Source organism: Loxodonta africana, chromosome 4 (assembly GCF_030014295.1).
Source record: "Loxodonta africana isolate mLoxAfr1 chromosome 4, mLoxAfr1.hap2, whole genome shotgun sequence".
Taxonomy (NCBI): Eukaryota; Metazoa; Chordata; class Mammalia; order Proboscidea; family Elephantidae; genus Loxodonta; species Loxodonta africana.
Genome location: NC_087345.1, coordinates 169,137,546 through 169,164,390, shown reverse-complemented (window position 1 = coordinate 169,164,390; position 26,845 = coordinate 169,137,546). Strand labels below are relative to the sequence as shown.

General features: G+C 34.6%; 1 protein-coding gene across 13 annotated transcripts in view; it reads right to left on the bottom strand.

Moving 5' to 3' along the window:
- The window catches only part of ANKRD26 (ankyrin repeat domain containing 26), an 88,616-nt gene that overhangs the window by 4,900 nt on the left and 56,871 nt on the right, over window positions 1-26,845 (bottom strand). For 10 of the 13 annotated variants that reach the window (XM_064284943.1, XM_064284944.1, XM_064284947.1 and 7 more), the window contains 12 exons: window positions 26,152-26,365; window positions 24,451-24,634; window positions 23,727-23,870; window positions 21,015-21,971; window positions 19,224-19,376; window positions 15,824-15,894; window positions 15,426-15,519; window positions 14,924-15,036; window positions 12,505-12,634; window positions 9,336-9,626; window positions 8,552-8,769; window positions 6,309-6,537 (listed from right to left, as the gene is read on the bottom strand). In XM_064284943.1, the coding sequence (XP_064141013.1) occupies window positions 6,309-6,537; window positions 8,552-8,769; window positions 9,336-9,626; window positions 12,505-12,634; window positions 14,924-15,036; window positions 15,426-15,519; window positions 15,824-15,894; window positions 19,224-19,376; window positions 21,015-21,971; window positions 23,727-23,870; window positions 24,451-24,634; window positions 26,152-26,365 (2,798 nt within the window). Of the gene's footprint in view, window positions 1-6,308; window positions 6,538-8,551; window positions 8,770-9,335; window positions 9,627-12,504; window positions 12,635-14,923; window positions 15,037-15,425; window positions 15,520-15,823; window positions 15,895-19,223; window positions 19,377-21,014; window positions 21,972-23,726; window positions 23,871-24,450; window positions 24,635-26,151; window positions 26,366-26,845 lie in introns of those variants that run through there. The other 3 variants (XM_064284948.1, XM_064284949.1, XM_064284950.1) reach the window with 3 other exon arrangements.

Sequence of the window (26,845 nt, the reverse complement as noted above, 5' to 3'; positions counted from 1 at the left end):
GTTCTATAGGAGTCACCGCAGGATTATGGAATAAGGAAGTTATCGCTTCAGAGCCTCCATCCCTGCTTCAGCCAGAACAGATCTACTTTTATCTGTTTTATTTAATATGGTTTCATGAAATTTCCTTTAAAAAAAAAAAGTTCTATTTTTTTTTTTAAGTATGAAAACCACCGATTTAGTCAAAGTCCTTAATTTTACATAAGAGGATATATAGCCTCAGAGAGATTATAGTTTGTCTGAGGTCATAAAGCCAATTAGCTGTAGGCCAGGAATGGGTTTTACGTCTTATAACTGAGCCCCGAGTTCTACTACGCTAGCTATTTCCTCATATTCAGGAAAAATACATAGTTAAATATAACTTAGAGAAATAAACACGTAAAACTTTGTCATGTAGCTCAATAACATACAAGCATGAGACATAAAAGAGCAGCTCTAAATTGTAAATTCTAAAGCTATGAATAAAAATAAATGAACAAAGACCAACAACACAACCTCTGCTAGTCGCAATCAATATACTCTTTTTATCAAGTACATGTTTTTTAAACCACAGGATGGGAACCTGAATAAGAAAATCTTCAGTTGAAAAAAGAGAGCTAAAAAACTGAGAAGATTCTTTCTTAAAACAACTAACATTCTCCAAATAAAACCTGATTTACCAAAATCCATTGACAAGTGAATTGTCCAAGTTGTGGGTCTTTATAGCAAAATTTAAAACACAAAGCAAATTTTCCTTTACCAGCTACCGTATTTCTGTCCAACCTGTCATCATTAGCTATGTACAAAAAAAAAAAAAAAAAAAAAATGGGCTTAATCTCAATTACAATTTATATCCAGTCAGGAATGTTACAGGACAACCTTCATTTCTCTGCCCTCAAGTTCCCCCTAACTTCCCCATGAGCTGGCTGCTGTAGAGTCAATTACAACTCATGGAGACCCCATGTGTTTCAGAATAGAACTATGCTCCATAGGGTTTCCTTCCTTTTTTTTTCATAGGATTTTCAGTGGCTGATTTTTCAGAAATAGATCACCAGGTCTTTCTTCCAAGGCACCTCTGGGTGGACTTGAACCTCCAGGCTTGGTTAGCATCTGAGAGCATTAATCATCTCCTCACGAGAGATGGAGAGACTTACTTAATGGGTGAGTTTGGAGGAAGGAACTGAGACTGCTTGCTTGGCTTTGCATTTTCTGAATTCTCTTCTTTAAAAAGATGAGCCTGCCCACAGTAACATAAATTCAGGTCTGCTCTCATCTGTGTAGTAACCAATCTGTCTTTGGTGGAGGTGTCAAGCAGTTGTTTCCTCTGCTCACAATTCTGTAAGTGTCTAATTCAGTATGAGGTATTTGGAAGCCTACCATGGCTGCTCATCTAAGCCATACCCTCCACTCAGTTATTGTATGTTAGTGATAAAGCTAATATATTGCTCTCCATCTGTCTGATTCCTCTGTTCTGAACTCAGAAGGGGAAGATGAGTGCCATCTGCTGCCTACTCTGACAAGAAAGATGACTACGCAACCCTTATAGAAATGCTTTCTTCTTCCCTGACTCTATAATCTTAAATGCACACTCTTCAAAACAACCCTCACTTTAAAGAGGGGGAGTTGAAAGGGATGTTTTATAAAGGGAAATATAGTGAAATCAATAAGAATGGCAAGACACAATGAATACACATATATGTTCATTCATTCAACAATAATTTATTCACAGGCTAACATTAAAGTTGAGATTACAGGCTGGAAAACAATGTTGCATTCTTTTTTCGGGACCAGTTTGATAAAGACATACATACATTCCCCCAACACACACACATACACACACACACTTTCAGTTAATACATTTCCCATAACAAATTTTTAAATATTGATACTTTTAAATTAAAATTTGGTATCCTTCTCTAACTTAAGGAAGTACTCAAAAGTTATAAAAATAAATATGATTCACTCAAACATAATGAAACCAAGGTAATTTTATCCATTTAGGCCATCACAATTTGCTGTTGTTTTTAGGTGCCATCGAGTCGGCTCCAACTCATAGCGACCCTATGTACCACAGAATGAAACACTGCCAGGTTCTGCACCATGCTCACAATCATTGTTATGCTTGAGCCCATTTCTGCAGCCACTCTACCAATCCCTCTTATTGAGGGACTTCCTTTTTTCCGCTAACCCTGTACTTTACCAAGCGTGAAGTCCTTCTCCAGGGACTGATTCCTCCTGACATGTTCAAAGTACGAAAAACGCTGTCTCACCATCCTTGCTTCTAAGAAGCATTCTGGTTGTACTTCTTCCAAGACAGATTTGTTCATTCTTTTGGCAGCCCCCAGTATATTCAATATTCTTTGACAACACCATAAGTCAAAAGTGTCAATTCTTCTTTGATCTTTCTTATCCATCGTCCAGCTTTCACATGCGTATGACGTGATTGAAAATACCATGGCTTGGGTCAGGCACGCCTTAGTCTTCAAGGTGAAATCTTTGCTTTTCAACATTTTAAACAGGTTCTTTGCAGCGGATGCGCCCAATGCAATGTATCTTTTGATTTCTTGACTGCTGCTTCCATGGCTGTTGATTATGGATCCAAATAAAAGGAAATCCTTGACAACTTCAATCTTTTCTCTGTTTATCATGATGTTGCTTATTGGTCCAGTTGTGAGAACTTTTGTTTTTTTTTGTTGAGGTGTAATCCATACTGAAGGCTGTGGTCTTTGATCTTCACCAGTAAGTGCTTTAAGTCCTCTTCACTTTCAGAAAGTAAGGTTGTGTCATCTGCATATCAAAGGCTGTTAATGAGTCTTCCTCCAATCCTGATGCCTGGTTCTTCTTCATATAGTCCAGCTTCTGGGATTATTTGCTCAGCCTACAGACTGAATAGGTATGGTGAAAGGATACAACCCTGATGCACACCATTCCTGACTTTAAACTACGCAGTATCCCCTTGTTCTGTCCGAACAATTGCCTCTTGATCTACGTACAGGTTCCTCCTGAATACAATTAAGTGTTTGGGAATTCCCATTCTTCACAAATGAATATCCAACAGCAAATAAATTAATAAGTAAAATTATACTTTCAGTTTGTAAATATTAAACACACATATCTAATATATGTATTTTGCTACAGAGAAACTAACTGAGGGTTTTTTTTTTTGTTTTTTTTTTTTTGATCAAGGAGCTGCAGAATTAAGTACACAGCCATACAGACATTTAAAAACCTTGTAATGAAGTGAAAAAATGAAGGAAACAAAAAGAAGTGGAAGAAAATGAGAAATTATCTGAATCTTTCATAAAAAAACTACTGGGTATCTAAGTAGGTAAAATGAAGTGGAGACATGAGGAATTACACACAGCATATAACTGATATTACAAAATATTTTATTATAAGTCTGCCATTGCCTTATGAGTAATTAGCACGACTATTATAGTAGTTTGATTAGAGTTAAAATTCAGACATGCAAAAGAATGAATCAGGAATCATACCTCACTCCATATACAAAAACCAATTCAAAATGGATCATGTACCTAATCATTAAAATTAAACCCATAAAATTCTTAGAAGAAAATATAGGGGCATGGCTACTGGACCTAGTTTTTAATGATACATTATCTGATATGTCAACAAAACCAGGAGTAGCAAAAGACAAAACAGACCAATGGGACCTCATAAATTACTATTAAATACTTTTGTTCATCAAAGGACTTTACTAACAAAGTGAAAAGACAACCTATAGATTGGGAGAAGATTTTTGAAATCATATATCTGGGTCTAATATCCAAAACACGTAAGAAAAACTTCTACAACTTAACAACAAAAAAGACAAACAACCCAATTTAAAAAATGGGCATAAGACGTGAATAGACATTTCACCAAAGAGGATGTTCAAATGGCCAACAAGTACGTGAATAGATGCTCAATGTCATTTGCCACTAGAGATATGGAAATCAAAACCACAATGAGATACCAACTTCACCTCCATTAGAATGATCAAAAAAATAGGAAACTACAGATGTTGACAAAGCTGTGGAGAAACTGGAACCCTCATTCATTGCTGGTGGGAATGTAAAATGATACAGCTGCTGTGGAAAACACTTTTGCAGTTCCTCTAAAAGCTGAACACAGAACTACCATATTGTCATGGACTGAACTGTGTCCCCCAAAAACATGCGTCAATTTGGTTAGCCCATGGTTCCCAGTAGTGTGTGGTTGTCCTCCACTTCGTGATTGTGATGTTATGTTAAAGAGGATTAGGGTGGGATTTTAACAAACACCGTTACCCAGGTCATATCCCCGATCCAATGTCAGAGGAGTCTCCCTGGGCTATGGCCTGCACCACCTTTTATCTCTCAAAAGATAAAAGGGAAAGGGAAGCGAGCAGAAAAGGGGGGACCCTGATACCACCAAGAAAGCAGTACCAGGAGCAGAGTGCATCCTTTGGACCTGAGGTCCCTGTGCAGAGAAGCTCCTAGTCCGGGAGAAGATTGACGAGAAGGATGCCAGAGACAGAAAGCCTTCCCCTGGAGTTGACACCCTGAATTTGGACTTTTAGCCTACTATACTGTTAGGAAATAAATTTCTCTTTGTTAAAGCCATCCACTTGTGGTATTTCTGTTATAACAGCACTATATGACGCAGCAATCCCAATCTTATCTACATACTCAGAAGAAGCTAAAGCAAGAACGCAAACAGAAACCTGCACACCACTGTCCACTGCAGCACTTATCACAACGGCTAAAGATGGAAACAACCAAAATGTCCATCAACACATGAATGGATAAACAAAATGTGGTACATACATACAATGGAATATTACTCAGCCATAAAGAGAGATAAAGTCCTGATACATGCCACAATGTGGGTGAACCCTGAAAGCATTATGCTGAGCAAAATACGTCAGCTGCAAAAGGACAAATACCGTATGATCTCATTTATATGAAATAAGCAAATATATAGAAGCCAGAGTTCAAATTCAGAATAGAGAGGCTTTGCCTTGGTGATGTAAACAGAGAGTCTGTTTTTAGTTAGGAAGAAATGTGACTCAATATTCTGTCAGGACACAATGTTCTGTCATATAAAAAGTTAAAGTCTTATGAATATTGTTTTAGTTTTGACATATGCATATAACAACATTTAGGAAAAGAGTTTTATTGCTAAATTAAATGGACATCTGAGAAATGGAAACATTTCTTAAATAAATCATTAAAAAGTTTTAAAAGTGTCAGTAATGTAGCAAAAATCCAAAATCCATGTAAAATGAATCTTCCTATTTGGCACAGATTTAAAAGCATTTACTGAGGAGTACTCACCATGCATGCTGTCAGGCATTGGGTATGAACACAAGTACTAGGAAAGCCTTGAACATAAACATTTTTTAAACCAGTGACATCACAGCTTTTATAAAATTGGAATGAATTTTTAAGTTTGACTTATTAGAAAAGAATTCTTCTGAGAAAAGAGTTCTATGTGCTATAAAATCTACCAGTGATCTATCTGTTCAGGCTAATGTTAACTTCTATATTTTATAATAATATATCACTGAATTAGAAACCAATAAAACTGTAAAATTACTTCTGATATATAGGGCAAAACTTCCCACTAGAACATGAAATCTGAAACTAAAAATTAGCAAACCATCGTAACCATCAAAGATTGTTTCTTAAGCTGGCAAAATGGACACGAAAAGAGAGAGTGGTAGGAGGGAGCGGGCTGTCTCACTGTGGGGAGAGTAACTGGGAGTATGTAGTAAGGTGTATGTAAGTTTATGTTTGAGAGACTGACTTGATTTGTAAACTTTCACTTAAAGCACAATAACAATTATTAAAAAAAAAGATTGTTTTTGTATGTAAACATTTTCATGAGTTTTTATAACAGTGGTCTCATACAGTATTTGTCCTTTTGTGACTGACTGATTTCATTCAGCACAATGCCCCCCAGATTCATCCATGTTCTGAGATGCTTCACAGATTAACAGCATATAGCTAACGGCACTACACATCAGCACTACAACGGTGGCAAGTGGCAAGGTTAAACTCCATGAAATGGTGGAAGATGTGATAAATGCTAAATGTTATGAATGTGGAGAAAGCTCACTTCAACAACCAATACAACTGAATCAGACACTGGAGAAATAATTTATTATAACTGGTTTCCTTAAAGTAAGAGAAATCCAGGAACTTAGAAAAAAAAAAAAGAAAAAAGTGAAATTTCAGTCTCCTTCTTGCACAGGTAATTATGACCTTTACTTAAAATGCATAAATCAATTAAACAGCTCAGTACTTCACCAAATCAAAAAACGTAAGAAAAAATATAACGTAACAAACCTTAGTCAAGTAGGTCTCCATGCTGTTATTTGAAGGCCGTGGGCTTGAGGTAGGAATCGCTAAATTTTCTCTGGGAATAAGATTTCTATTGAGCACTAAACTACTGTTAACATTTCCAACACAAGGTGGCTCCAGGACGGGTCTGGTCGTAAGAGTGCTAAGTAAAGATCTGTTCTGTTGTTTCTCCACAAGAAGTTTGGTACTGATCTCTGCTAGCCTCTCATTAGTCCTGTGACAATTACAAAAGACAAATTAGTATTTCATTGTTCCCTGAGTGGTTCCTAAATGACATACAGTATTTTTAAATGTTGCCATAATAATAAATGGAATTTCCCGTTAAACAGCGTTTTAACACTGAAAATGTGTCAGAACGTATCTCGTGCATACAATTACAGGTTTAAAATTGGTCTAGAGACGTATGTACATTTATTTCCAAGAGGATTCCTAACTAACAAGTAATTCAAACTAAGTAGGAAAGGGAAAGAAACAGCTTGTAGTGTCACACATGGTTTAAAAGGTAACACTTGCTATCTTCTGGAATGGCTTTACTTACAAGATTTTTTAAGATGCCATTAGAAATATTTGTACTTAGTAAGCCAGTTTAGAAATCAGGAAAATCACCCCTTGAATACACATTTTCAAGCATTTGCTTGCATCACGCTTGTACATTTCTCCATTAACTCAAGAGAAATTAAGCACTCTACGTTGAAGAATAATTCAGAGAAACAACCGCTAAGGGAGAGTAAGATAACGTAAACTGGTAATCAAAAAGAACTCAAAGAGCTCCAAAAAGGCAATTAGCTCAAAACACTGCTACCAAGGCATCTGAGATGGGACCTGCCCTTTCTGTCTTCCACACATCCCCTCAGACAGATCAAGGTATCATTTTACCCACTTTGTGAATTATACTTCCCTTTCCACGTCTATGTTGGAAACCCCGGTGGCCTAGTGGTTAAGAGCTGCTAAACAAAAGGTCAGCAGTCCAAATCCACCAGGGGCCCCCTGGAAACTCTATGGGACAGTTCTACTCTGTTCTGTAGGGTCGCTATGAGTCGGAATCAACTTGACGGCAACGGGTTTGGTTGTTATTTGATTTCGTGTTTATGTTAATCTGTCACGTGTATGCCTTTACATAATGTAGACTGGAAAAACAATAAAGGATGCTTTGTCTCAAAGGGCCCTCTAGTGATGATATCAAAGATCAAAAAGCTCATTTACAAAGTGCCAGAAAGTGCTGAGAGTTGTAGTACTTTACCTTTTGGATTTACATCACATTATTTTTAGGAAGGAGCCCTGGTGGCACAGTGGTTGAGTGCTTGGCTGCTAACTGGAAGGTTGGCAGTTTGAACCCACTAGCCACTCTGCGGGAGAAAGATGTAGCAATCTGCTTCCACAAAGATTACAGCCTCAGAACCCCTATTCGGTGGTTCTCCTCTGTCCTATAGGCTGGCTTGACAGCAATGAGTTTGGTTTCTGGTTTGGTTGTTATTAGGTGCCTCCGAGTCAATTCAGACTCACAGCAACCCTATCCGACACAGTAGAACTGCCCCCCTAGAGTTTTCTTGGCTGTAATCTTTATGGAAGAAGACTGCCAGATCTTTCCTCTGTGGAGCTGTTGGGTGGGTTCGAACCGCCAACCTTTCGGTTAGTATCCAAGCTGTGTTTGCACCACCAGGGCTCATCTTTCCAAAAAACAGTTCAATTCATTAATATTTTTATTTACAGGAATGGTGACAAGCAATTTTATAATAATATAAAGCTTGTTTAAATTATAAAGGTTCAAAAACAATTAGCTTTGAACTAGCAGATCAGGTTTACTATATGAGATTAAGGAAAAAATAATGATAAAGTCACATTAAGTAAAAAAGAGGAGAGATGCAAACTGTCCTGGACTAACATTTTAAAACTAAGTTCATTTACTAACATTATTTTCCAAAATTACATTGTCTTTTTTAGTTAGCTTTCTGGGGCCCTGGTGGTGCAGAGGTTAAGCATTTGGCTGCTAATCAAAAAGTCCGCAGTTAGAATCTACCAGCCACTCCTTGGAAACCCCACAGGACGGTTCTACTCTGTCCTGTGGGGTCGCTATAGGTTGGAATCCACTCAACAGCAACGGGTTTTTTTGCTTGTTTAGTTAGCTTTCACTTCTTACTAAACTGTTGAAGCCGGCTCACTAAAAGTTATGCCTTAGAGGCATATGAATGAGCTAAATTTATTTCCTATGATTCTTTGTTTTGACTTACTTGTTTAGTTTATTTGATAATGCTTTTCTAACTTTTAATTCTTCTAGATAGAGTTGCTTGTATTTTTCCAATTCTGTTTTATTAGAGTCTTCTTGGGAAGTTTTCATTTTAGAGATTTCAGATTCTAGATCTTTAATTCTGAGTTCCATTTGACTTCTTATTGAAGCATTATTATTCTCTCTTAACTGCTCTAAGTTTTCTTGAGAAGCTGCTTGAGTCTAAAACAAATTAAAAGGATACATTTTTTTAAATAATTATATAACTTGAAATTATAATGTATTTGTTTCCTTTAGTTCTTAGTGATTCAGAGAAAAGTCTAAATAGGTTAAAAAAAGCTGAAGTTTAAAATATTTATCATCAGTGTCAACTGAGTTATATCTGAATTATAAAAAACGCTGAATAGTTCTTAAGCTATTACTCATGCAGTCTGGTAACTCAAAGAACAACAGAATCAATTCAAATTTTTTTAAATGGGACAATATAATTTAAGAATAATCCAAGAGTATGGTACATTTTTTAAATCTTTTTTCTTTTCCTCCTAATAGTCTTGTTTTACACCAACTACTCTTAATAATCAAGTTGATTCCCTAATAAGAATCATTATTCTCAAAGATCAATAGTGATGGAAGCTGACATATTTAAAGGGAAAGAAAATGCCACCTTCCTTCTAAAAATCTACAAAACAAATTGCTGACAGGGAAGTAAGGGAAACATACAACGTATATGTCCAACATACAATATGCAATACAATGAATTAAAACACATTACAGATAAATAAATTAACCTGTAAAAACAGATTGACTTCTTTTAGTTTTTCTACTACGTCCTGCCTTGCTCTTTCTTCAATCTCCCATTTATACTGTTCTATTTGACCATGGTCTATCATATTTATTTCTAGATGACTTCTGAGGTTTACTACTTCTTGTTCCAACTTCTTTTTATTCTTCTCTAGTTTTTCACATTTCTTTTGTACTGCTTTCATAGCTAATAACTCCTGTCGAAGAGCTTGATTTTTTGCATCCAGATGTAGACATTTTGAAGACGAAGTTTCTAGTTTTGCTGTAAGATCATCAATCTGCATGAATAAAACAATACGGTTTGGTAGTAAAGGAAGTAGGCTGAGAACTGCCTAACTCAAAGCCAGTATCAAATTTTAAAATAAATTAATCACAATAAAATGTACTCTGTATTATAGTAGAGTCTTAGAACATGAACACTTGAATTAATCAGAAAATCAAGAAAAAAATTAAAACCACAAGAAGTCACAAAAAATATTTACTGCCACCATCTTTGCTACACAACTTTTGCACCTGATTTTATACTTTCATTTTTCTATGATCGTCTCATATGTCGTCTTTCCTCCTTAAAATGTCTGTAAGTTACCTTAAGCAGAAAGTCTTCCTCTTTCCTCCCACCCTGATTTTAATGTAGGAAAAGAAATGGGCTGGGCCCACCGAGCCTTGCTTAAACTGCAGCTTCATGAGCCAAACAAATATTGTTTTGAGATACTAAGTTTTGTGGTGGCTTATTATGTAGCAATAAATAACTGGCAAAGGGTAGTATGCTGCCATTAAAATGAAAAAATAGAACAAAATCCTAAAACATGTAGGAATAGCTTTAGGACCAGAAAACAAAACCCTAAAACAATGTAGAAACAGCTTTAGGACCAGGAGGCAGACAGAAGCTGAGAGGACCTAGAAAAGAATATGACTGAAAGCCAAAAGAGCCTCAAAGAGGCTGCTAGTGGAAGCCCTTGAAGAGGCTGACAGGAAGGGCTTAAAGGCAAGTTAAAAAAAAAAAATTAAAATCTGGAAGAAAGCAGGCTCTTGCTAAGTAGCAGCTGAAAATAAAGTATCAGAGGAGAGAAATAAGCTAAAGAAAGATTGTTAAATATAAAGGAACCAGGACTTACTGAGTTCAAATTATCTGTTTCTCATTCATAGCTTCTCTACATGTCAAATCATGTTAAAATGAAGAAATGGCTTCTGGCTAAGATCAAAACCAGGGTGCTGTCAGGAAAACATGGTGAAGCCCAAATTCTTTAGAGATCTTAAGGGCATTCTCTTACAGCAGCATAGGAAGCCCAAGGTAGAGAAGAATTTATCTCAAAAAATATGGGAGGGTGGCTTTCCTAATGGAGTGAACTCCAATAAAATTCATAGGAAAATTCACAAAGTTTTAAAGGGAACTGTTATAGCAGAAACACTACTTTCTAGCTTGGACTAAAAGAGATCAATCAAGACAGTACAAATTAGAAAGAGGCCTTAGACTTTACAAGTTCTACAGGGGAGAAAGCAAGCTGAGAAAACTATTCAGGTGCAGACAGGTCATTTCTTCTGAAAAGGAGCGTAGAACAAACAGCATATAGATCAAATAGCAAAGAGCCATGAAGATTCATGCTCATGATTTGGGGTAAGTAACAGTTAAAGAATTGGCACACGCACCTGTATTTCGGAATTTCTACGGTGCTACAATTGTTAATCTTCTCGGTAATAAGGCCAATACTAATGTCCTCTGAATGTTAAGAAATTATATACAATTTCTCATTCACAGTGCTTCAGCCTTGTTTGTATGAAGAGGTAAGACCATTTCGTCTTTATGTTGTATCACAATACTTCTACATATCATACAGATTGGCTTTGAAATTCTGAAATTCAAATTACTAATTTGTCTCAAATAAATTGCTTGCATACTATCTGATTTTTAAGCGTCGCGCTCTTGAAAATTTTCTTTGAATGGACTAAAATATCTCTCCCATGAATTCTATACTGAGATATATAGTTAGGTATTTCTTTCTACTTGTTTAAGTAAAGACGGATATAGGGAAGTGTGATATTCGAGAATGTTGGGTCTGTACCAAGAGGATTGGTACCAGTGTTACACACAAGAACCAGGTCAAAAAAGCAACTAACTGTGAACTGCGAGATGATGGATTAGCTACATTTCCAAAGAGGAAAGCTGACAGCCCAGATTTAATTTTCTCCTTCATCAATGGTGAAATCTGTGGATTCTATAAATTATAATGACTTAATAATAAACATAATGAAGTAATTAGCAGATGAGTCAGCAGATCCTGTGACCAAGATGTGACGGAAATGAAAGTGAAGAGGAAGGCCCAGAGGGAAACACTAAAGGTTTGAATGGGGAAAAGAAAGGGAACGGGTTCTATCCTTGTATTGTACATAAATGTGACTTTCCATCAACAGAGAGTCAACAGGGCTTATGCTGGCGATAGGCTCCTTCAAAAAGCAAAAATTTCCACAGGAGTAAAGTTAAAGACGTTCCACCACACTAACTTTTTATTATTACATCAGAGAACTGGTAATATGCAGGATGACTGGGAAAGAGTTCTCATAAAATTTGATGTGAACTAGCATAAGAACAGGCATAAAGGTCAATGGAAAAGAATTAACAGTCCAGAAATAAGTCTTCATATTTATGGACAACTGATTGCCAACAAGGGTGTCAAAATAATTAAATGTGAAAAGAATAGTGTTTTCAACAAATAGTGCTGGGAGAACTGTATATCCACATATAGAAGAATTAATGTTCTAATGTTCTAGAAGTGATTGTGGTAATGACTGTACAACTGTACAACTTTGTTAGTATACCAAAAGCCACTGAATTGTACACTTTAAATTGGTGAATTGTATGATATGTTAACTACATCTTGATAAACCTGTTACCAAAAAAAAAAAAAAACTGATTTGGTGCTAGTGATCTGGAGTCTTGTATTGCTTGACTTTAGATTACTAGCCACAGTCAAGACATAAAAGAATCAACATTATGTACGCCCTTTTTATAAAAAAATGATATATCAAAAAGCTGTTGTTTCCATTGGTATTGAGTACATAAAATTGGTAGAAAAAACTTTATTACACTGCTCAAACTATTGAGAGATTTATATTTCCCAAAATTAAGTGATTTTGATCCCAAAACAGATTAAAGATTACCTTATGTTTTAGCATAGCCATCTGAATATCCATTTCAATTTGATTAGTTTTCAAATCTCCATGGAAACTAAGCTCTCCATTTTCATATTCATTTAACTTCTTTCGTGTCATTTTTAACAGTTTCTTAAATCTGCAGGAATGTACATAACGAATAAGTCAAGTTCTTTAAGAGTTAATATTTAGAGTGTGCTGTCTCATTAGAGGGAGAGCAACCAGGAGTATACAGCTAGGTGTATATAAGTTTTTGAATGAGAGACTGACTTGCTTTGTAAACTTTCACTTAAACCGCAATAAAATTTTTTTTTAAAGTTAATACTTAATAATTATTTAAACAGATTCTGTTCTATCATATAAGAAAAACAATCTATAAATTATGGCCTCTCATTTGTTTTGAGCTAACATTATTTGAAAGCATACTAACTAAACTAAAAACCAAAACCCAAACCCACTGCCGTTGAGTCGACTCTGACTCACAGCGACTCTATAGAACAGAGTAGAACTCCTCCATAGAGTTTCCAAGGAGCAGCTGACGCATCTGAACTGCTGATCTTTTGGTTGGCAGGCAAGTTCTTAACCACTGCACCACCAGGGGTCCAACTAAATTAAACTCATGATAAATAAAACTATGAAGATAACTTTTATGACATATATGGCAGATAAAGGGTTAATAACATAACTTACAAAGAGCTTCTATAAATAAATTATGAATACCCATTTTAGTATGTTAATATAAAACATTAAGCTATTATTAAATAGGAGCTATTACACAGAGAGGAGCTCTGATGGAGCAGTGGTTAAGAGCTCGGCTGCTAACCAAAAGTTTGGCAGTTCGAATCTACCAGCTGTTCCTTGGAAAACCTATGGGGCAGTTCTACTCTGTCCTATAGGGTCACTATAAGTCGGAATCAACTTAAAGGCAATGGGTTTGGTTTTGTTTGGTTTTATTTATTATACAGAGATCAGTATCCAAGTTTAAGAAGAAAAGCATATATGTTTTGAAAAAACATAAAAATACAATTAACATGTTAACCACAGCCTACAAGAAGAGGAGAACATCCATGCAAAAAAATGTCAAAATTATTGAGATTAGAAAATGAAAAAAGAAAGAAAAATCATTGAAGACTGAGTGAGGAGAAAAGGAAATAGCTTTAGAAGAAAGGAAATCAGCAGAGAGGTAATGTGTGACAGTTTCTTCAAAACTGTCTTAAGAGGTCTAGGGATCTTTGCTAGTACAATGTTAACAAAATGAAAGAGTTGCAAAGCAATGAAGAGAATGAATGAAATGAGAGAAAAATATTGTTCAGATCTGAGAACAAATTTAAGGACTCAAGAAATAAACAGAGAGGAAGAATGGTATGATGAATTACTTAGTATGGCCATTCTTGCTGTGGTCTTGTAACTCCCACCCAGATGATCGCGCAAGGCTGTGCACAAAAGGTAATGTGGTCCACCAAGGGGACTGATCAGTTTTGCCTTAAAAGATAGCCAATTCCAGAGCAAAGCCAAGAGCCCACCACACCAAGGAAAGAGAAACTGGCAGGAGACACCTGAAGGAGACAGTGCAGTGGGCTTCCTGGTCCACAGAGCAAGAAAGCTGAGTGCCTTTGGGCAGAGACTGAGGGCCAGGGAGAAGTCTATGCCTGACCTACAAACATGGGACTTGCCTGCCTCCACAACTGCGTGAGCCATTTCTTTTACACAGTTCACGAGTTCTGCAAAACACTGCTGTGAATCGGGAGTGAGAGGACCGAGGGGAGAGAGAGTAGTCGATGTGAGAGACGATGGAGTGGTACAGAAGCTTGGAAAAGTTGGACATTTGGGACATCTTTAACCTCTTGCCTCATAAGAACCAGTTCTGTGCTGATTCTTATAAAAGAAGGAAGCCATGTTGGATGCTTCAAAGACATTAAGAATATTCCATTTGTTTTATCTGGGTGGTAGAAACGTGATTGTTCATTTTTCTCTTCTTCTGTAGGTCATACTTAAATTTTTGTATGACTGATGTATTTTGTAGATTAAAAAAAAGAAGCAGAAAGGAAATACAAGTCAAATCAAGGTATCTTTGATGCTGTTACTGAATGACACAGATGAGTTTTTAGATAGTAAAGTATCTGAATGCTGAAGGGCAGAGCACTACTAAAAGAAAGAAAGATTACCAAGGAGAGCAAAGATATCTTGCAGGAATAAAAATTCAAAGTTGATGATAAAGAGTGCAGTTGACATTATATGCAAAAGGCATTCAAAAAAAAGTTTGATTGTGATGTGAGTTTCTGAAGTATATTTTAAAAGAGAATAACTGGTTTAATTATAAAAATGTAGATATAAAACAAATTTCATATTTTTTAATAAAGTAGTATCAGAGCTAAATAAGTAATTTAATATATATAACAGAAATGATCTGAAGTATTAAAATCTTTACCCAGTAATCTCTTTTTCTAATTCACTATTTTTCTTCATTTCTTGGTCCAAACGATATTCCAGAGATTGTTTTAACTCAATAAGTTTCTTTAATTGTCCCTTTTCATCTTCAGACTTAAAAAAAAAAATAAAAACAAATATTTTTAAAAATATATAAACACACTCTTATTTTTTTTAACAAAAGTATTTTTCACAAATCCATAAGTCATATATGTTTAGACAGGAGTTCCTGGGTAGTTCAAATGGTTACAAGCTCAACTACTAGCTGAAAGGTTGATGATTCAAACCCGCCCAGAGACACCTTGGAAGACAGTCCTGGCGATCTGCTTCCGAAGTTCAGGGTCTTCAAAATCCTATGGAGCAGTTGTACTCTGCACACATGCGGCTGCCATGAGTAGGAATCAATTTGATGGCAACTAACCATAACAAGCTAAAACTTCTTAAATACCACTAATAGACAAAAATGTATTTTTAGTATGACAGAAATCAAGAGATTGACTCACCGAACTTGTACATAACAGGTTTTTCTGAAGGTGTTCAATTTTCCCCGTTTGCTTTTTGATTGTAACTTTTAACTTGGTATTTTCAATTTCAATCCTAAAATGTATATTTTAAAACAGTTATTCCCACACATAGATTTTAAAATACCATGTAATTTCTGAGCAGGCATCTAAAGGTATAATTACATAAATTAAAAATTTGAAAAGTAGTCATTTTTCTAGATGTATTTTGTATAATAAGGATAATATGCAAAAGTAATACATTTCAAAATAGTTTAAAGTTGAAATTTTCCCCTGGCTTACACATGTGCTTATTATCGTAACTGTTATGATTCTCATACTACATTGCTTATTTGTTTTATAAACACACAAGTTATTTTCTGTACAGCTTTAAATTATACTTTTCCAAGTGCTCCTGTGTCTTCTCAGCACATCGTACTGCCTCTGCGTGTCGATCCTGTACTTCTTCCAACTAAAACAAAGAATAAAGAAAATACTTTACTGATAGAAAACTTTCCTGATAGTCCGCTACAAATCCACTCAACACCTGTTTTTGTAAGTAAAATTTTATTGGAACATGGTCATGTCCACTCCTTTCCATACTGTTTATGGTTACTTTCGTGTTCTAATGGCAGACTTTCGTGTTCAACAGGGATCTTATGGCCTGCAAAGCCTAAAATAATCACTATCCCGGTCTTTTCAAAAAAGTTCACCAACCCCTGTGCTAGTCCTAAAACATGGTATTATTCTTGCTTTTAAATTATATTTAAAAGATGAATACTCAAATTTACAGAATTGGTGAAATTGGGAGAGACAGGAAATTACCTTATCTTAAACATTTATATTTTTGTATTCCAAGTACCACCACATGAACTATAATTTAAAATTTTCACATATGTGAATGACCATGACTATGTCAGTGATTATTAAAGCTAACATGCTGCTGTAGGTGACCAGATGTTCCATAGTACAGTTTGAGAAGCAGTATCAATACAGGTGCTAGAATGCCTGGGTCTGAAATCCCAGCTCCACCAGTTACTAGCTATGTGACCTTCACCAGATTCTTAAACATTCTGTTTCTACATCTGTACAATGGAGATAAAAATAATATCTATTTCATTGGGATGTTGGCAAGATTAAATTAGGATATTTTTGTAAAGTACTTAGAAAAGTACCTGGCTGTCATATATTGTTGTTGTTGTCATGTGCTGTCAAGTCGGTTCCAACTCATAGTGACCCTATGGGACACAGTAAAACTGCCCCCATAAGGTTTCCAAGGAGCAGCTGGTGGATTCGAACTGCCAACCTTTTGGTTAAAAGTAAGTTCTTAACCACTGCACCACCAGGGCTCCAAAGTGAGCTAGTGGTAGCAACTAGAATTATTACTTTTACCATATTTTATATTCTAATAAAATTTGGTGTTTTATTCCAGGAGTCTGCTAATACAAATGGTCTCCTATGTAAGTTATACTGCATCATTGTTGATACAACTGAAAAGTGACAACAAATGAGGACTGTGAGGCCCAGAATATGCTCATAAAGAATATGCTCAAAAGAATATGAAGTAAACCCTTTTGAGCAAAGAATATTCTCATAAGGGTTTACTTCATAAACCCTTCACCAATCCCACGAGCTAACAGCTCTTTGTCCTTATATAATTGATAACTTATTTTCTCTTTGTACTACTCAGTGGGAATGGTCATAGACTAAATGCAAACAGCACTGCCAGAGCTGAGCAGTATACAACATACATGACCACTGGAGACATGCTAAAGCCATTAACCTAAAAATATAGAAGTCTATTGCTAAATCCAGGTTCCCAAATCAATTCATTCCCAGCAAGTGTTTATGTTGGGTAAGTATGCTGGTGAGTACATTAAGGTAATGTGCTATGGCATTCTCAGAAAAGCTAGTTCCCAGAGCTTTACAGTTGGTAAAGTGCTTCGAATCTCTAAGTCCCAGTTCTGGCTGCATGATGAAGGCAGGCAAACTTAGATTTTTTTAATAGTGAGAAAAAACAATGAGCATTTGACTAAACAATTCTCTATTAGATTAACTGCTTTGAATTTTATATTTAATTGCTTAAGAAAAGTTAGAATAAAAACTTAATTAGGTCAATCTTTTAAAGAAATTATTGGTATGGTGTAAAGTACTTAAAATTATCCTAACATCTGTTAAGCTAAAATATTTTCAACTACACAAGGACAGGGGACATGCATATTAGATATTATTCCCTCTTTAGACAAAGTCATAGTTAAAAAGACAAGATTATCTCTCATGAAAAAAAAATAAAAGCAATAGAAAATTAAGGGCCAAATTGTTCTGCAGAGACTAGCTGACAGGTGCTGAAAAGAAGGGAGATTGTGAGGTACGTGTGAATAAATGCAGGGTTACCCACCCACTGCCGTCAAGGGTTAGGCTACCTGAAAACAAGCTGAAAGGACTGGAGACAACAGCATGTGTAAAGGCACCAAGAAACCAAACCCAACCCATTGCCGTCAAGTCGATTCCGACTCATAGCGACCCTATAGGACAGAGGAGAACCGCCCCATACGGTTTCCAAGGGGCGCCTGGTGGATTCGAACTGCCGACCTTTTGGTTAGCAGCCGTAGCTCTTAACCACTATGCTACCAGCGTTTCCGAGTAAAGGCACAGAGATGGTGAAATAAGCCCCGACAATTTAGGATAAAATCCAATGGCAAGAAAACACATCCACACAAAGCCTATACGCAAATGTTCACAGCAGCACTTTCATTAACAGGTAAAAAGTGAAAACAATCCAAACGTTCATCTACTGATGAATCATACACAAATGTGCTATGTTCATACAGTGTAATATTATCCAGCGATAGAAAGAAATGAAGTATGCGTACACGCTGTAACACTGACGAACCTTGAAAACACTGTGCTAAGTCAAAGAAGCCAGTCGTAAAAGACCACATATTGTATGATTTCATTCATACGACATGTCTAGAACAGGTAGACTCGTGGTTGCCTAGAGGCATGGGGAGGTGGGGGTGGGGTGACAGCTAAGGGATGTGGGGTGATGAAAATATTCTAAAATTGACTGATAATGGTTGCACAACTCTATGAATATACTAAAAGCCATTACATCATACACTTTAAATGGGTGAATTATATGGTATGTGAATTATATCTCAATTAAGTTGTTCAAAAAATCCAATGGTGGGATCTAGATAATTTTCCTAATTCTCTATTTTGGGTATACGTACTATACGTAATCTGAATATTTCTATGCTTTTACAATATATCAAAAATGAAAGGAATGCATAAATTTCCAAATGGTTTTATAAAATTTTGCGTTTGGGGGAATAGTATAATAGACTTTCTATGACAAATTAGCCAGAAATCCATGAAGTGTACATAGACTCTGTATTCACAAAGGTGACACTGAGGAACACACCGATTTTCTGGAACACTTCATTAAACAGTATTCTGTAATTTAACCTGGCTTGCCTCACCATCACAATAGAGGTATCACCAAAAAATACTATTTACCAGCAAAAAAAACAAACAAAAAAAAACCTCTCAACTTCTATGAAGAATTATGTATAATTTTCAATCTTCCTAAGGCTAAATATTACAAGAAAAATTGACAAATGGCAGAATGAAGGCCAGAGTTCAAGATATAAATGTATTATGAAGACAGTAAAATTGTAATAAAATTAATTATAATGAAAATACAAAAGAAAGCTGTCTAATGAAATTTATATTATAGAACACTTTAGATTACTTAACCAGCTACAGATTAACTGTTGACATGTTAAATTTCATACATACCTGACATCTGATTTGACCTAATTTCTTCTTTAAATCCTGTGTCTCCTCTTCTAAATTAATGCGATAACGTGATGTAACCTCCAGCGAAGCCTCTGACATAGATTGCTTTTTTAGGGTATCAGCCAGTTCTTGTTGAAGTTGTCTCACAACTGTCTGATAAGATACTTCTGTTACTGATTTTATAAATCAGTTTATTAATAAATTATGTGTAACTCTAATATACATACTTTGAAACATATCACAACATACATCATTCGTCTTCTTTCCCTCACAGGTACATATATTCCTGTTTATCACTGAATTCAGTTCAGGATATCGAAGGTGTTATCTCCCTGCCTAAATAGAATTATATTTAGTAGACCACAGACTCAGCCCATTATCCATTCCCCTTGATGAATTTGCAAACCTTAACAACAAAACTACTGAAGGCTCAAAAAAAAAGGGGGGTTGTGTGGGTGGGACTGGTGGTAGTAAATTCTACACTGTGGGATGTTTTCCCTCTTTTTTATTAGAAGCTCAAATTAACTTCAGAGTTCCTCACATATTTAATCCTCTGCTCAAATCCTTCTAATGGGTTCCAATCTCATGCAGAATAAAAGTCATTACAATAGGCTTCAGGGCCCTACATTACCCTGCCTCCACCTTACTTCCTGACCTCATCTCCTGCAACTCTCTCCCCTACTCGTTCCATTTTGCTACACTGTAAACCCCGCCACCAACATTAGTCTGAAAAGAGGGATCCAATGACAATATAATAAATCACTATAATAAATCACAGAGAGTTACAATTATCTTGGCATTGGGCAAATTTATGTCCAAAGGATAGTAATTGAGCCTTGATATGAGTAGTGATTATTAGCAAGTTACAGTCAATCCTTATTAGTCATGGATTCTGTATCTGAAAACTCACCTACTTGTTGAAATTTATTTGTAATTTCTAAAATCAATACTCCCAGTGCTTTGGCAGGCATCACATGCACTGAACAGCAAAACACCTGAGTCAAAGGTACAAGGCTGGTTCTGAACTACAGGAACTTTATAGAACAGAACTGTTGCAAATAACAAGAATTGACTGTATTTTTAAGAATATTCAAAGTAAACTATAAATAGCAATGGGAAGATTAAATCAAATATGGTTTTGTTAAACTCTGCCACATTTGTCCCCCATTATGATCTAATAAAAAGTATATACTTTCAAGAGTTGAGAGGTCATCAGAATATATGATTTGGAACTAAACGATTTCCAGATTTAATTCAAATTGACATAAATAAAAATAAAACCACATTAATTAAAAATGCATAAAAAGCTACTGAAGGAAAACTATTACGAGAAACAGCATCTAAACTCGAGCTCATCTGGGAAATCTAGAACTGACTGTTGACAAAGGCGACCCACTCAACTGAATCCTAGTTTCAAAATACTCATTTTAGGTATGAACATTTGCATTATCTACTTCGTCACGGTCTAAAAGTGTTGTGATATAAACAAACATTAAAACTATTATTTCGTCTACATAAGACTAAATTATTAATACCAGTCTCTACCCGTTAACAATTTAGAACTTAATCTCTTAGAATTTCATAGGTAACAAAATGTCCTTACTCACAATAAAGTACCTCTCAAGTCTAATTTTTATTTGCTGGATACAAGGTATGTATCTAAGGTGCCATAGCAAATACATTTACAGTCTATACAGTTTCATAATCAATTAGATTCAACATTTAGCCATAATCAAGTATTATTTTGAATTTTCTTTCATGAAATTTGAACATTTGTTTCTCAATACTTACTTCTCTTTCTGCTTTCTCATTTTCATACTGATACATCTGCTCTTTTAAATGGTTACATTCATTGATTAGCTCCTTATTTCTCTCTCCAAGCATAAGACTTTGTTTTTCACTTTCCACTTGAAGTTTCTTTACAATATCATGAAATTGGTCTTGGATATTAATTACCGTCTTTTCTTTATTGTCCACTTTGTTGTGGGCATCATCCAGCTGCTGTCGAAGCAGCATATTTTCACTTTGCAGTTGGGATAATCTTTCCTCCATCGACTCCTGTTTTCCGATGTATTTGTTCACTTTACCTTGTTCGTTTTGATACATGTGTTCAATTTCCTTCAACTGACACCGTGTTTGGCTTAGGTCTCTTTGTACACGTTCTAAAACCAAAGTCTTTTCTCTGAGAGCATCTTTTGTGTGATGGAGCTCAATTTCTAGACTATTGAATTTACTTTCAGCTTTAGAAAGTTGTTGGGAAAGAGTCTCATTGTTATCTTTTAGGTTAGACAAATCAAAATTCATTTTGTCCTGTAAACGAAACCACTCGTCTCTTGCTCTCTGGAAGGCAAGTTCTAAGTCTCTTTTTGATGTCTGGCTTTGATCATGATCATGTATAGCAGCAGCCAGTCTAGAACGATATGATTCAACTTCTGTTTCCAGTCTCTCCTTGTTTTGTTTTTCGTTCTCCCATTTAGAATTTAACATTGTGTTCTCAGCTGTCAGAACATTAAGCTGTCCACTATACTGAAATATTGTTTTTGTTAGTGTTTCCTCATTTTGCTTTAATGTCTTTTGAAGATCATCATTTTTTTCTTTTACAATTTCAATGTCATCAGAATATTTCTTTTCTTTTTCTTGGTTCTGATTTTTTAATGTGTCTATTTCCAGTGTTAGCATAGCAATTTCATCCTGCAACATGTGGTTTTTATGCAATAGATCTTTTTCTTTTTCGTGACTATTAGAAACCTAAGTAAAACAAAGGAGCCTTTTAGTTGGCACTCAATAAAATGACATATCATAATTTCCTTTGAAAATAAAGAATAAGCTAAATGTATTTACAATAAAAAGGTTATAATAAGTAGATATTCAACTGGAAAAGCTGAACCCAAACCTCACACCTTACAAAAGCATAAATTCCCAAAAGTTCAAAAACTTAATTGGAAAAAAGAATCCAAGAAAGTAAAAAAGAAACAAGACAATTTTTTTAAAAGAATCTCAGTCTTAGAAAGATCTTTCTCTGAATTACAACAAACCCAGGAGATAAAAAAGATTAATATATTTGAGTACATTAAAAAATCAGTGTGACAGCTAAGTTACACAGCTACCCTACATTAAGAGCCTTCACTCTGCATATATTTGTTCAGATTAAAAATATTAAGTATATTCCCCTCTCAAACACACATGCAATCATTAAAATATAAAATACATTTCACAAATCCTATAATTTTAAGCAATCTGTCTGAACTTCCCAAAATAATACCACATTCTTCCTAATCTAAATTATTTCCAGATGGGTTTATGGTTTGCTATGTAATCTATACAGCTGCTCCACATTAAGAGCCTTAGCTTTGCATATATTGCACAGGTTAAATTTCCTAAAGTTCTTTAAGTTTCTTTTTCTTGAAAATATTCCACAGGTATTCTACTTCTCAAACACTTTTACAGTCAGTTATAAAATTACATTCATTGATAACTGATAAAACTAGGCACTGTATTAACCACTTAAACACATCAATTAACTCATTTAACTATCACAACTCTGTAAAGCAGCGGTTCAAAAATATAAGAACGTTGCAGGATTTTCCTCAGGTGTTCTGGCCTTATTACTAGTGTTCTTCCACTAAACCAGTTATTTGCTAGAGCAAATACATAAATACAAAAGAAACACCATATTTTAAAAGACTAAAAAGGTAAAATCTAAAGACCTCTTCTTAGAAAATCACGAGCTTATTTGTTGCTGCAATAATTTTTATTTCATTTTTATAATACTTGCAACAATATATGTGAAATGGGAGGAAATACACTGAATTCTTTTACCAAGAATAAAATATTTATCAATAAATTATCACTCAGTATATGTTATGGCATATCGTCATCTTCAAAGCTCCTCGTATTGAAATAGGACACCACTTGGAGCAAACTGTTACTCTTCTCCAGGGTGAGAAGAATGACACCCAAAACATGGCTTCTGAACTGGCTATACTTTTCCTCTCCTTACCTATGGGTGGAATTGATAAACTAAGCTCTCCATTAATACATCAAGGGAATGAAGTCACTGCCAAAAAAGTAGAATATCTGTTATTAGTAGCCACAGTTTTGAGATTCTGGGAGGATCATCAATTCCTACGGAAAATATTAAAAGCCTCTCCATTGGATGAGACCATTGTGAATGTCACTACTTGACTGTTGCAGATGGATTTGAATTAAGAATGTCACTTTATCCAATGGGCCAAAAATGCCCCACCCCTATCAAAAAAAAAAAAGGGTATATATATATATATATACATATGTATATATGTGTGTGTGTGTGTATATATATATATGTGTGTATATATATGTGTATATATATATGTGTATATATATATGTGTATATATATATATAAAATATATATATATATAAAATATATATATATGACCTAAAAACCCTCTATACTTTCATGATGTATATAGTTGGGTTTTTTAAAATACAGACATATATTTGAAAATAATTAAAGACAATACCTCAGAATTCTGCATCGTTTTCTTTTGAGCCATTTCTATCTCCTTCTGTTTGCAAAGGTGATTGGTCAGAATTCCATCTTGTAGTATTCTGGCATTCTGTTCTCGAGAAAGTTGCCTCTGTGTATCATTTCGTTCTTCTATAACCTAAAGATACACACGTTTCGTTAAATTTTGGTCTCACATCATTAACAAAAAAGTCTAAAAACTTAATTAAGAGCAGAACCTTAATAAAATCTATTAAAAGGAAAAGGAAGAAACCTATTAAATCACAAGACTCTTTATGCCACGTAAATTATTCAACTTTTAATGCATAAATGACAGCTAAACTTGTCATAGAGCTAAAAGCAGTTCCTAAATACAGGCAGATGTAGTATTGTAAGAGAAATTTCTTTACAAAACCCTGAACTACTTTTATCACAGTCTCATAGCTATTTAACCTGTATTTTAACATAAAAATGCCAAAATTAACAGTTATGTTAATGATTACACTCAATTTACCTTCAATTCTTTCATTCAGAAAACATATACTGAGCACTAACTATATGCCAAGAACTGGCATAAATTAAGGGTTTTAGCTACAAATGTCATAGTTCATATTTAGGACGAGAAGACATTTTTGGTTTATCTTAAACCTAAACAATTCACATTAACTCAAAAGGCCATCATAAATAATACTGAGGAAATAAAGCTGGAAATAAGAAATTTTTACCAAAGATTAATTCACCTGATTCAAATTATTTCTTACAGCCCTCAATTCCACATCTAGTGTCCTAAGACTGAGTTCAAGTTGCTGTTTCATTTCAACTTCTTTACTATATTGCTCTTCTTTTCTTCTTAATTGATCCCTGATTTTTTCATACAACATATCAGCGTTTCTTCTCTTCTCTTCTTCTTGTTTTAAGGTAAATCTGCATTCAGACATGATTATCTTAAAATTCATCTTGTTAGAAAACAAAAAGGTCATTTTGTGCTCTGGCTCTTTATATATTGGTTTATTGACCAGTTTATGAAATTTCTGTTTTTGAATTTTTTTCCTTCCTAGTTCTCCTATTTTTAATTTCTCATTTTGATCTCTTCCAAAAGGGATATATATTTAAAAGGTTACAATGAAAGGATATTCTGTTAACTGGTAAGTTTTGTTACAAATAACTCTGGTAAATATAATGGGAAAAGAATTTTGAAATTATTCAGGAAAGTTAGGATTAAAATTTATCTTTTTTTACCACATAGGTATAATTACTCCTCCGTTAGGAGAGATAATTTAAGAGTTAACGAGTTAACAACAGATGTTGTTTAAAATTTACAAATTCACTAGAAACAAAAACTTAAGGATTTCATAAAGATGAAATATAATAGCTATCCCTAAAAATGATTTACAATGTAAGCACCTTTAGGTGCCTCTTACACAACATATGTCTGCTTATTATAAAATAATCCAACATTAGGCTAGGTGGTCTAAAAAAAAAAAAAAAAAAAATACCTATTACCCCATACTTTTTTATTTCTTCTTTCATAACACCTTCAACTTATTCTATATCTTACTGATTAGCATCTATTTTATTAATCATCTCTAAATCTCCTTTTGAGATTTATTATTAGTTAATTAAACTATAGAGATCAATATGTGCTTACAACATAGAACTCTGAATTAATTTTACTTACGTAAAAAAAAAAAAAAAATTTTTTTTTTTTTTTTTTTTTTATGAGAGAAGCTTATAGGGCAGTTCTACTCTGTCCTATAGGGTCCCTCTCAGTCAGAATCGACTTGACAGCAAAGGGTTTAGTTTACGGATGCAAAAGATGTTGAATAAGCTAATCAGTAATCATTTTCCATTTTACTTTTCTTTGCATATGTTAAGAAGAAAACTGCATACACTTTTAGAACATGATTCTGGTTTGAAGAAAACGGCCATTCTGAACTCTGCTCGTGGAACTGCAAGTTAATAGAAACTTTCTCAAAAACAATTTAGAAGTATAGACGAAAGACCTTTTTAAAAAGTTCCTATACATTAACCAAATAATTTTGTATTGAAGGATTTCTTCAAAGTAAATAATCAGAAATGTAGAAAAAGATTTATATAAAAGATGTTCCTAATAGGACTAATTATAGTAGAGAAAAATGAAAAAAATCCATAATTTGGTGTGTTGAAAAATGAGATTTACCTATGGTGAGGTTCTATATAGCCATTAAAATTATGATTTGGAAAAAGAAATTATGATTTGAAAGAATATATATTTAGTTATTCATAGAAATATTCACTATTAACCACTTGCTGTATTATTTCCAAGAATTTCCTACTCCATAGGACTAAGAATTTTTCTGCCCTATAAAATCCCAGAAGGTAAGTTAGCAATTACAAAAATTCTACTACATGTCTATAGCATAAAATAATTCAAACATTTCTGTAAAACCAAGATTTTATACCTCAAACTGCAGAGTTCTCGTTCCCATTCCACTTTTTGATGCTCTAACTGTGATTTTATTTCTTTTGTTTCCGATAGCTCCTTTTGTAGTCCACTAACCTTATTTTCCATTTTTTTAATTTTTCCTGTAAGTAGTTCACAGTGTTTTTTTTTAAGTTCTACTAATCTTTCGTATGAAAGAATTGCATCCTGGATTTTCAACAGACTAACAGAATCTATATCAGGGAGAAAATAAAGATGAAGATAATATATATGAGTACTTTTTGCATACAAAGAACCATTCATTTTCACATTCTCTCATTCATACACTGAACAAATATATACTGAGTGCCTACAATGTGGAAGACATTATACTAAGCTCTGCAGTTAAAACAGACAAGACCCCTGCTCTTGTTTAGCTCAAAGTCTACTAGAGCAGAAAGACGAATAAAATGATAACTATAAATTCAGACGGATACTCTTAGAAAACAGAGTGCTATGATCACGTAAGAAAACTTGATTTAGAATCAGCACAGGCAAGATTCCCTGAGCAAGAGATGACTACACTGAGAACTGGACGATGTGCAGGAAGTAGATAATCAAAGGGGGAAAAGAACATTCTAGACACTCTACACAGCATGTGCCAAAGCTCTATTGCAATCCACCTTCAGCTGAGACATGTAACAGGTACTGATTTACCTTCCTACCTGAAAGGA